Source organism: Trematomus bernacchii, unplaced genomic scaffold (genome assembly GCF_902827165.1).
Source record: "Trematomus bernacchii unplaced genomic scaffold, fTreBer1.1, whole genome shotgun sequence".
NCBI classification, from domain to species: Eukaryota; Metazoa; Chordata; class Actinopteri; order Perciformes; family Nototheniidae; genus Trematomus; species Trematomus bernacchii.
Window position 1 is genome coordinate 3,590,269 of NW_022987477.1, and position 11,717 is coordinate 3,601,985.

General features: G+C 39.8%; 1 protein-coding gene across 1 annotated transcript; it reads left to right on the forward strand.

The window, feature by feature from the left end:
* The first annotated feature begins 3,609 nt into the window (after nucleotides 1–3,609).
* LOC117497553 (C-type lectin-like) lies at nucleotides 3,610–11,130 on the forward strand. The gene is made up of 5 exons (XM_034149526.1): nucleotides 3,610–3,808; nucleotides 6,214–6,432; nucleotides 6,995–7,342; nucleotides 7,584–7,678; nucleotides 10,558–11,130. Exons 2-5 carry the CDS (start codon nucleotides 6,408–6,410, stop codon nucleotides 10,663–10,665), a joined length of 576 nt encoding a protein of 191 aa, XP_034005417.1. The 5' UTR covers nucleotides 3,610–3,808; nucleotides 6,214–6,407; the 3' UTR covers nucleotides 10,666–11,130.
* Nucleotides 11,131–11,717: the final 587 nt, after the last annotated feature.

Sequence of the window (11,717 nt, forward strand, 5' to 3'; positions counted from 1 at the left end):
GGCTCCTGGTTCAAACCTCTGGATTTTAAGTTATCAAAGAAACAAGCTGAGCAAAACGTTAGAGGTGACTGCACTCAGGCCTTAACTCTGCAACTCTGATGCAACAAAGACAACAAAGGAGCCAGTAACATTTGAAGACAGCAAAATCAATAGTGTTTATTCCGTCCTACACTTCCATATCGTGGGTGTAAACATGAAAGGTTGTAGCTATTGTAGCATGTAACGATGTATTTGTGTATTTGTACCTGTGTACTTTTGTTATGAAGTAATTCCTTTATTCTATATTTGTATACCAACAAATCTCATGCAAATACCAACATGAACAATGCGTCTGTATCTTATTAGTGATATAAATAACAAACCTTTTAGACACTGGACACTTGGTCAATGTGGATTTAAAAAAAAAAAAACAGGAGTAATTGGGCATTTATTGGGGACTTTATTCAGAATAACATCAGTGGTATTCTTTAGATTCCATTCCCTCATTAAAAGTAGGGTAGGTAAGTTTGAGAAACCGGCTCGAGATACACTTTTTGTTATATTCCATGGAATGCTCTTAACATCCCGATAGCAATGAATATCTTAAGTGCTTTGACAAAAAATCCATTAAAAAATGTCATCAGTGGAAGCCGTAATACTGTAAAAAGTACGACCAATCATTTTAGCCGGCCCGGCTAAAATAACTGGATGGCCTACCTGCCTGTCAGCCTTCCATCTGTGCACAAACTTATCTCGTGCCCTCATTGGTCATGTGCGCGTTCGTGTGTGTTGGAGGAGGGGCTCTATAAGGAAGTGGCAGATTTTCTCCGGTTGTGTATTTTCAAATTCTAGCGATCTCGAGCCGGTTTCTCAAACTTACCTACCCTACCTTTAAAAGTCATCTATTGAGTTAGATGAACTCAGTCACCTATGTTTGCTAAGACTCCACAGAGGTGTTGTAGATGTGCATTTATGTTGGGTAACATCACACAAGGTGCTGAAAGGGAACAAGTGTGTTGTATAAGGGCCTTACAAAATGAACAACTGTGCCTGTACATTGTGTTTCAGTGTTTTAGGAAAAAAGGAATCGAGAGGCGGCATGACAAGTTGGATGAAGACAAACATGCAATGATATCACAAATTAAGTGCTAAAAAGAAAGAAACAGAAGGGAGACTTTAAAGTTTAACTTCTTCATATTTGTATAATATTATAGTTTACTTTTCATTCAGGAAGTATGACACTGCGCTGTCAGTACACTTGTCCCCGTTTCTGATTGGTCAAATGTTGCTAAGCCCGCCCCTTTCACGTGAACACGCTCTCAGCCAGACAGAGAAACCCTGGTTGATTACCGAGTTGATAACCAGCGTCGAGCATCGTAGGACCGCTTAGCGAGATCTCGTTTGTTAGGGTTAGTTAAGCCAGATAACTCAAACATATCTGTTGAACTGGCTTCATAGTACAGGCCACTGATCGATCAGGCTAAGCTAACCTGTAGCTGCTCCCTCCAAACTCACAACAACTTCATACAGGCATAAATAAAGCAGCTGTATTCGCCATACAGGAAACACACATTTAAAACGGTTTTGCCTGCCGTTTTGTAACTCAAGCATTCATTAATGGTTCGGAAAGTGGCGCTGTACCTTAATAATATAAAGGCTTGTATTGCGTGCATTTCCTGTTCGGAAAGTGGCAATGTACTGAGAGTGGAGGTGTCCTGAGATTGGCGCCTGCAGGCAGGCTCCATGGACCTGTCAGCTCCGAACAGAGCAAATGCGTACATGAAGTGCTACGTCATTAACGCAAGAAATCATACCCTCGTGGGGGCGCGCTCATATGATTGGCTTAGAATGGTGGGAGACATCTGATTAGAGTCACGAATCGGGTGACCGTCAAGGGAGTCACACTCAAGGGAGTCACACAAGAATGCACAGCGATCCATGCACACAAGCGGGTTGTGTTTTTGCAGGTTCAGCGGTTTTTAAACGGAAAACAAATATGTGTGGATCAAAAATACATATGTAAAACTTTTTGTCTGTATTTGTATTTTATTTACATGTATATGAAACGGAACACATTTGTGTGTTTTTGTGGTGGGAGACACTGTCATCTCAAAAACATTGATAAGAGTAAAGGGGTAAACTGTGACTTGTAAAGAAATATTTTCACTAACACTTTGATGTTACATCCCTCAGAGATGTCTATTCTTCTTCTGTTAGAGAAGGGGAGGTGATCTGACCCGTGACAGGGACAGAGTCACACGGATCAGCAGGGGTGGGAAGGAAAAAAAGAAGAGGGAGAAGGGAAATTCGTTTTTTTTTTTTTTTTTAAAAGGGTCTATAAAGTATTATTACCTACCTATACAACTTCAAAGACATGCTAAATGTCATATAACCTTATATTACCACAAAAGAGTTAATAAGTATTATTACTGCATCTTAAAGAACATTACCTTATAGAGGGCATTACAACAACAAAAGGTGACCCAAACAAGTCATACTATCATCATCATTGACTATAATGGCAATTAAAACGTAAGCTAAACAAACAAGTCATAAAAGATAAGAGGGTCAGGGGTCCTAGAGGTCACGACATCAGGTTGTCACATCAAAGGGTAGGGGCGGGACCACGGGTTTTATGGGGTCATATAACTCACTCTCTTATCAGGTCATAAATACCAATTGACAAAAACCCCATTTATTTAAACTACTCACGCGTTACAGTAATTAGATACAATTATTATCTAACATTAAATTATCTCTGACGCAGAGTAATTTAATGCGTTACTGTTGGTTCAGCAGTAATTACATTACAGTTACTAAGCACATATGTATCTTGTTACTTGTTTTTACTTTAAGGTCTTCGACTATCAGCATACTGTGAGGACACACAAATAGATCAAACGTCCCGTTTCACTTGCACTACACTCGCAGTTCATGGATGAGGAGAGGGAGCAGAAAAGGACAGAGTCTTATAGCAGAGGTAAACTGTCGCAGCAAAACATCGTGGAGGCAATACTGCATGTTTGGAATCGCCCATCAGACAGGAACACATTTGCACATTACCTCAACCCGAGTTGCCCCATGGAAACTGAGCTAAAGAAAACAGAGGTACATTCATAATCAATAATCTGCCTGATATTCAAAGGCAAAAGTGTCTCTGACAAATTTGCATGAAGTCAAATGATACCCGCATCAAATGACATTTATGTGCAACCTCATTTGCTATTTCAACAATTGCAATGTAAACCTACACATTAGACCAAACAGAGAGCGTACGAGATGGACGTAGTTCTTCTGCTCATGATGGCTTGCTGCAGGCAAGTGATTTAAACATCTGAACATCTTTTATTATCTTATATTCCTTTATAACATTCGTTTTTTTTTTTATGCACCTCTGTTATTATAGATATTACTAGCAATTCCCAACTGAATGTACATTACATTTTGTATATGTTATTTCTGAGGAGCCCTGAGATGATTGATTCAGAGGAAATGTTTAATCCTAGATAAATAGAATAACATTATGTCATTGAATGTTATACATTTGATGTAATGTTTTAAAGGTCACCTCTTATATAATATATGAAAGAAGAATACGTATAAATGTTTACAATATCTGTGTCACTACAGGGCTGTGTGCTGTCTCATCACATGCTAAGTCCATTCGTCGGTACACTTTTTGTCTATGGCCGGAAAGAACAGGACTGAAGCTCAAAAGTACTGCAGAGAGAAATACACAGACCTGGCCACTGTGGACAGCGAGAAGATTGTGAAGATCCTGAACAACGCGGCAGATTTAACCAAAATGGTCTATCCGGGATACTACCATGTGAGTTCATTTTTCCCTCTCTTTCATTTCCAAGCCAATTTCCAATTATCATTCTGGTGACGTTGTTTGAAAGTTTTAAAATCCGACCCTAAGTACAACCTAGTAAAAAAGTATTAAACAACCCTCTTAAAAATGTAGTTGAGGAGTTGAAAGTATTGTCAGTATAATACTTCTATAGTAACTTCTATAAACTCACCACACAGTGTGTCACTCAAGAGTTGCATGAAGGGTCTGTAACAAAAGGAGGGAATTTCCTGTCCATAGACTTCGTTAACTTCGTTTTTTTAATTAAAATAATAATAAGTTTTTTCATTTTTGATTGTTTGTTATGTGGATTTGTAGTATTTGTGTTACTGTATGTTCAATAAAGGTGTATTTTTGTAAAATCTTGAGACATTGCCACTGTATGTACTAGGCAGGGCCGATTTTGGAGGAGGAGAGCTCTCCTGCCAGACTGAGAGGCTCAGTGAGGTTAAAGGAGTCTCTGAGTGTTTAGATAGTTCACTTTAGTCTAAGTTATCTCAGTGGGTCTCAAACGTTTTGACCACAAATTATGTAAACACATATTTCCAAGGCACTCCTTTATAATTATTATGATAAATAAAAACAGGTTTGAAATCATTCCAATGTATACTATAGGACAGTAAACCAAAAATATCGTTTTAAAGTTGGAGAGATACAAAAATATGCATGAATAAATAAATGTTAACTGGGTAAAATAAGATATAAATTAACAATAAAAAAAAAAAAAGTTACATTTATTTGTTATTGGCTATGGTAGGTTATTGGTTATGTTCATATACTTATTTGATTATTAAAATGTAAACCGATCTTTTTCATATGGGTGTTTAGAGTGTTACCCCCTAGATCAGGTCTCTAGTAATGTGTGCTCAAAGTGCACCAGATTGAAGCATTTTTACTTTAAAATGTTAAACAAAATCTTCCCGGGGGGAACGTATATTACCTATGTCAATAAGTTCTGTTTTTGTAGTGTATTTGTCTTTGTAGAGATTTTTTATTTATTCTTTATATATAAAATCTCGCCTAGGGCAGCAAATGGCTAGAACCGGCCCTGGGTTACTAGGCCTCGAGAGCCTTTCTTGTGCTGGCAGACACATGAAACAAATTGGCGGGGCGCACTTCGCACGTGCAACACTAAAAAAATTCCACGCGCTCCGCGCTCACATTATGCTGGGCCCACAAGCCTTAGCACCGCTGCTATGACTCCATCCTAGGGGAAACACTGGGGACCTATGCAAAATGCACTTTTTGATGTCTTTTATAAATATGTGCTTCCGGTGTGTAGGGAACTCACGCAGTGTCAGAAAATAAAACTCTCTCTCTTTTCCTCCGTACCCAAATCTCTAAAAACGGGGGTACAACGGAGCTGATCCAGATTTGCGGCCGAGATGACGTCAAATCGGCGGCGGACCCACAGCACTATCAGAAAGTTGCTATCAGAAACAATGCCCGACTGTTTTGGACGTAATATGGTCGGTGTTTACATTAGCATCGCTAACACTCAGAGCTAACCTGTACTGGAGAGAGCATGTTTGTGAAGAAGCAGGAAATAAAAAGGAACTCACCTTGTGGTATAACCGGCAAGAGAGAAAGCCTTTGAGCTCCATACTGTTTCAGAAATAATCCTTGATAATCCATGATATGGCGTTTCATCACCGCAGTATGTGCCGGTAGAATCTCCTGCATGAGCAGGTATAAGCTCCGCCCCTCTTTTGTATCATTTTTTTTTAATAAAGCTTTATACATAAAATCAGCACTTTTGAAACAGGAAGTGAAATAGAGGGATATGAGGCATGGCTAGAATGGGTGATCTGTTTGGTATTTTGAGCAAAACACTTCATAGACATGTTTTTTATATATTTTTATATATCTGAGACCTATGCTATTGCCTAAAAATAGCATGGTAGGTGACCTTTAAAGTAAACATTTTAAAATATTGAATTGCTGTCAATCGATTAAAATTAATCGCATTAATGATAAGACAATTTCTGACTTAAAGGCATGAGACTTAGCTAAAGCATGGACAGACACACTGTGACCAAGAGACGCTTTGATTCCTTTCCTTTGTGTAATGTGTGCTACACAGAGCATATTATCAGAACAAGGAGTGGCGATCTTTCCTATCGTGCATTTAAAACACATGACAAGGGGATCTAGTAGAGTTTAGTATGAACAGGAGGAATTATTTCAGAAAGCAAAACCAGTTTCAATGCTCATAGGGCCCTGGAATATAGTTTTTTAAAACAAGAGATAAAAAAGAATCCACATGCTTGATTCTATCCTTCACAACAGGGTCAGAGCCCAAGTAGTTGGGCTGCTAGCTCTGTCTAGTGAGCTATGCTCAGTGTCTGATATTTTACAATACATGGAAATCTTGCTTTCAGCGAGCCTGGATCGGGCTGTATGATGACAGGGACAGCTGGAGGTGGTCAATGTCAAACTCAAGCTTCTACAATAACGAGGAGACAGTCTTCAGACCATGGAAGGATCAACAACCAAGCAACTATTTGAGTAGAGAATACTGCACAGAGACGGATCCCGATGGAAATTGGAATGATGATAACTGTGCGCACTCCGTATGGCAGTCTGCATGGATGTCAAAGGTAGGAATGATTACTTGTGAGGCTAAAAAACAGTTCAAACACGTAAAGGGTTCGTTTTTCCAGATTAGCACTAGCAGCATTTGGGAATTGTATTCGATACCATGTACAGCTACACTGCAGTGATCTGATGGTTTTACAGTACCACATACAGTACATCCTCTGTTAGCGGCTGGCAGGATGTCACATGACAATGGCCCAAAATCTCATATGAGGATATTTCTAATAACTCTGCAGTGCCTGCATGTCCCTCAACCATTACATTTTGAAGTCCTCCATCTCACTCACAAACACCACCCCCCCCCATGAACTACTCCATCACCACACTCCTTCATTCAGCCTCCACACCTCTGACCCCAACCTCCTGTCTCGACCCCAAAGGACCAAGCAACAGACCTGGGGGGGCAGAGCCTTTTCCATCGCTGCTCTTGAACTCCCTCCTCAAATATATTACAAATTAGTGAGAATCACTTTTTTTTTTAAAGTGCTCTTTACATATAATGTATATAATAATTATTACTCTTATGGCGTCTCCACTCAGAGGTTCACTGTGGTCCATTTTCAGGGCAGAATGTGACATTTGTCTTGGTCAACATCCTCATGACCTGGACTGAGGCCCAGAGCTACTGCAGAGCAAACCACACTGACCTGGCCAGTGTGAGGAACATGGCAGAGAACCAGCAGGTACAAGACCTGGTCCCTGCTCGAGGTATCGTCTGGATTGGCCTTTACAGAGACTCCTGGAAGTGGTCCGATGGAAGGAAATACTCCTTTAGTCACTGGTCAGCATCTGAACCCAACAACATAGATGGCAATGAGCTGTGTGTGGTTGCATACTTCGACAACTTTGGAAGATGGGAGGACTGGAGATGTGAAGATAAGAGACCCTTCATTTGCTACAAACTCCTAAAGGGTAACCCGTGACTCATATAGTACTTAGATAAAGGTTTATGTTAACATCAAATGTGCAAACATAATTTAACAAAAACAAGTTATCAACATTCCGGACAAAAACATTTGAAAGTCATGATCTTATTGAGTAGTGTGTTCTTATGGATATTATTGAAAAAGAGATTCTGCAGGGAAAAACATGCTCAGAAAGAAGCAACAGTAAATGTTTTGATTGATGCATTTTTCTTTTCTTTTTTTTTAAGTTGTTTCAAAGCAAGTGATAAAATTGAGCTTGCAGTACACGGGCTCCGATCTGAATCTGAACAACGAGGCTGTGCAGAATGACATGTTGGTGAAGGTACATTTGTTCAAGTTCCAGTTACTTTTAAACAAGATGAAACAATATTGATCTCAAGATGTGAAATTAACCCTACACCAGTAGCCTACCATATGGGCTCAGAACAGTCTCATAATACACACATGCACACAGAAGGATTCACACTTGTATTTCATGATCCGCAAAAGGATTCACACTTGTATTTCCGGATCCACACTTGTGTTTTTCAATGCACACACAAATGTGTTCCGTTTCATATACATGTAAATAAAATCCAAATACAGAAAAAAGTTTTACATATGTATTTTTGATCCTCACATATTTGTTTTCCGTTTAAAACCGATGCACCTACAAACACAAACCGCTTTCTGTGCATGGATCGCTGTGCATTCGTGTGTGGGTTTTTTGAGAGTCCCCTGACGGTGAACCGATTCGTACTTGTAATTTTTTCTATCTATAGCCAATCAGATGTCTCCTCAATTCTAAGCCAATCACATGAGCGCGCCCCCACGAGGGTAGATTTCTTGCGTTCATGACGTAGCGCTTCATGTACGCATTTTGCGCTGTCCGGAGCTGACAGGTCCATGGAGCCTGCCTGCAGGCGCTAATCTCAGGACACTTCCACTCTCAGTACATTGCCACTTTCCGAACAAGGAAATGCACGCAAATACAAGCCTTTATATTATTAAGGTAACAGTGCCACTTTCCGAACCATTAATGAATGCTTGTGTACATAAAAACGGCAGGCAAAACCGTTTTAAATGTGTGTTTCCTGTATGGCGATCAGCTGCTTTATTTATGTCTGTATGAAGTTGTTGTGAGTGTGGAGGGGAGCAGCTACAGGTTAGCTTAGCCTAATCGATCAGTGCACTACGAAGCCAGTGCTAGACAGTGGGTGTTTTCTCAATCGCGAGTACGCTTGCTTGGTAGCACATGTCTGCCGAGCATCTTGCTTCAGAAGCGAGGCAAGAATACTTCCTGGCATTCTGAAAACAAAGAGTGGAACAGGCTAGCAAGTGTGCAGGTGTGCGTCATATGAGAGGCCCCGCCTTACATTTTCCGTCACAGATTTGGGGAAATTGGTCCGTGCACAAAGCATTGTGGGGATTTTAAGACCGCGGAGTCTACTCATGTGCAGCCTCGATATTTCTCCAAACGGAGTACGCCGGGCTCGGTAGATTTCCAAGTATGCTGGAGATTGGAACAGTACTTCGGCAGCACTCGATGACGTAGTATGCTTGAAATAGTGGCTCTGGAGCAGCTTTACTCGCGATTGAGAAACACCCAGTGAACTGTCAACGGGGGGAAGCCCCCGCCGGTCATTATCGGCCGATATTCACTCTTAATAGTTTGATCGGTGCTCTCTATAAAGGCCGATCAGGAGAGCTGGATCTGATCGATATGGACATAAACGCGAGTGAAGTTTTAGCGAGCTGCATGAGAAACTGACGGGCTGTCAGGAGAGAGGGAGGGAGAGAGGAAAAGAGATGATCCTTACTCCCGTGTTATTAGCCATATCCGGTCATAGTCCGGTAATTACCTGCTAACGGAAACTCTGCTACACAATTCTTCTTATTATTCTTATTATTATTGAAACATGACCGGTAAGTTTCAAATTTGTTAAAATTAAATTCTGTCTGCGGAAATCCTGCTCCGGACTACGCAAAATGCATATATGATAAGTGACATGAACGCAAGAAATCTACCCGTGGGGGCGCGCTCATGTGATTGGCTTAGAATTGAGGAGACATCTGATTGGCTATAGATAGAAAAAATTACAAGTACGAATCGGGTGACCGTCAGGGGAGTCTCAAAAAACCCACACACGAATGCACAGCGATCCATGCACAGAAAGCGGTTTGTGTTTGCAGGTTCAGAGGATTTAACGGAAAACAAATATGTGAGGATCAAAAATACATATGTAAAACTTTTTTCTGTATTTGGATTTTATTTACATGTATATGAAACGGAACACATTTGTGTGTGCATTGACAAACACAAGTGTGGATCCGGAAATACAAGTGTGAATCCTTTTGCGGATCATGAAATACAAGTGTGAATCCTTCTGTGTGCATGTGTGTATTATGAGACTGTTCTGAGCCCATAGTACCAGAACAGCTGAGAATTCTGACTGTAATCTCAGAATTTGGTGAAAAAAAGTCTGAATTCTGAGACTTTCTAAAACTCTGATTTTTTTCCCTCAGAATTCACATATTTTTCTCTCAGAAGTCATAATTCTTCTAAGAATTCTTCTAAGAATTCTGACTTCAATCTCAGAATTAAAGAAAGGTTTCACATGTGGCCCTAATCCTCTTCAGTTAAAAAACAGATACAAAATGTGGGATTCATTTACGATTAACCGCAAGTTAAATATGGACATCATGCGATTAATCTCAATTAAATATTTTATTCAATTGACAGCCTGACTAATAAAATAATAACACTTAGCAACCTGTCACCAAATTCCTCAGGAAGATGTACAAACATATATGGCAATGGGAGAAATGGCAGAGCAATTACAAAAGAATAAAGAATGGTACACATAGACTCGAGAGTATATGAAGTAGTGTTGCACGGTGCACCAATACTAGAAAGGTATCGCGATACCCTGCCGTTAAATTTTTTACGATTCCTGCATTTCATTTGTATCAGTAAGAATGACATTGTTTTAAGAGCCGTATTTCCTGTGTGTGTTCAGCGCTCTGCTTCCACTCCCTGCAGCCGTTGTCAACAGTGTACGCAATATTTGTACTGAAGAGAAGTTCATACAGAGTGTGATTCATGCAGATGTGCTTAAATCGTTACAAGTAGATATAAATACTGTATCAGCTACACTATATCAACTATAAATAAATCATCTCTTTCTCTGAGTGATAATGATGGAGTGTTTTTAATCTCAGATCAAACAGCAGATGAAGATCCAGGGATTGGATGACAACATCCAGCTGAGCTGGAGGAAGCAGCCGGATGGAAAGGTCTTCCACAAGGAGCAGAAGGATGAGCTTTAGTGTTGAACTGCTGTGTCGGTTTTCATCAGGGAAAATTGTGCTTCTTTTATCAAAGTCCTCAACAGAATATAGCTTCAACATTACCTGATTGATCCATTAGTTGTAACTATTTTTATTGAAGATGTTATGCTTTTCCTTGTTTTAAATATTGACCTGAAGTTAATATCTTTGAGCTTTAGACTGTTGAAATTATATGCTTGGCATTTCGGAAATAATAACAAGCATTATCCACTAATTTCTGACATTTTTAGATCGATAGATGAGATAAAATATCTAAAGAAATTATAACATAACATAGGATTTTACTGAAGGCAACTCCAGTAAAATGCAGTTTTATCATTTTTTACCCTTTTGTTGTGAAGAATCTTGTCGTAAAGAGTAGGCTAAATGTTGTTGAGATCTGAATATTAGGTTGAATAATTAAAACGAAAGTTAATTATAATCAAATATAATCAAATATATTCTTGTAACCCACAATGAAAATGTATTATATTTTATGTTGTTCTATAATCACAGTATATACAAAATACAGGTTTGTTAAGTTGAGTTTAGAAGCCTATTATAGTTTATGGGTGTCACTGATAAAAGAGGGGAGACAGTTTCTTCCCTCACAGCTGTGTACAGGGGGAGGGGGCCCTGACTCAATGGAAAAGTACTGAAGCCCCAAAATGTGTTTAGGCCATAGCATAGGAGAATATGTCTGGACATGTCCAGTCCTGCACACCAGAGGTCATGACTTTTCCCCCACATATGAAAGGAGGTGTCTTTGGTTTTTCTGTCCCTGCGTGGATCATAAAAGCACTGTCTGAGAGGGAGAAAGCGAGAGAGCGGGGTTTTTCCCCTGGTAAGCTCTCTCCTTGGTAGGTTCTCTCAACTTGGTAAGATCTCTCAAATTGATTTGTGTCGTCTGAAATGAAACAGCAGTTAATTGAACCTGGTTCTTCAGGAGTTAATAGAGGTGAGACCTTGCTGACCTTGGTGGATCTGAGCCAAGCAGTAAACTTACATAGACTCAATAGCTTCTGTTAGGTCAATTAGTAGGTCTGAGTAAT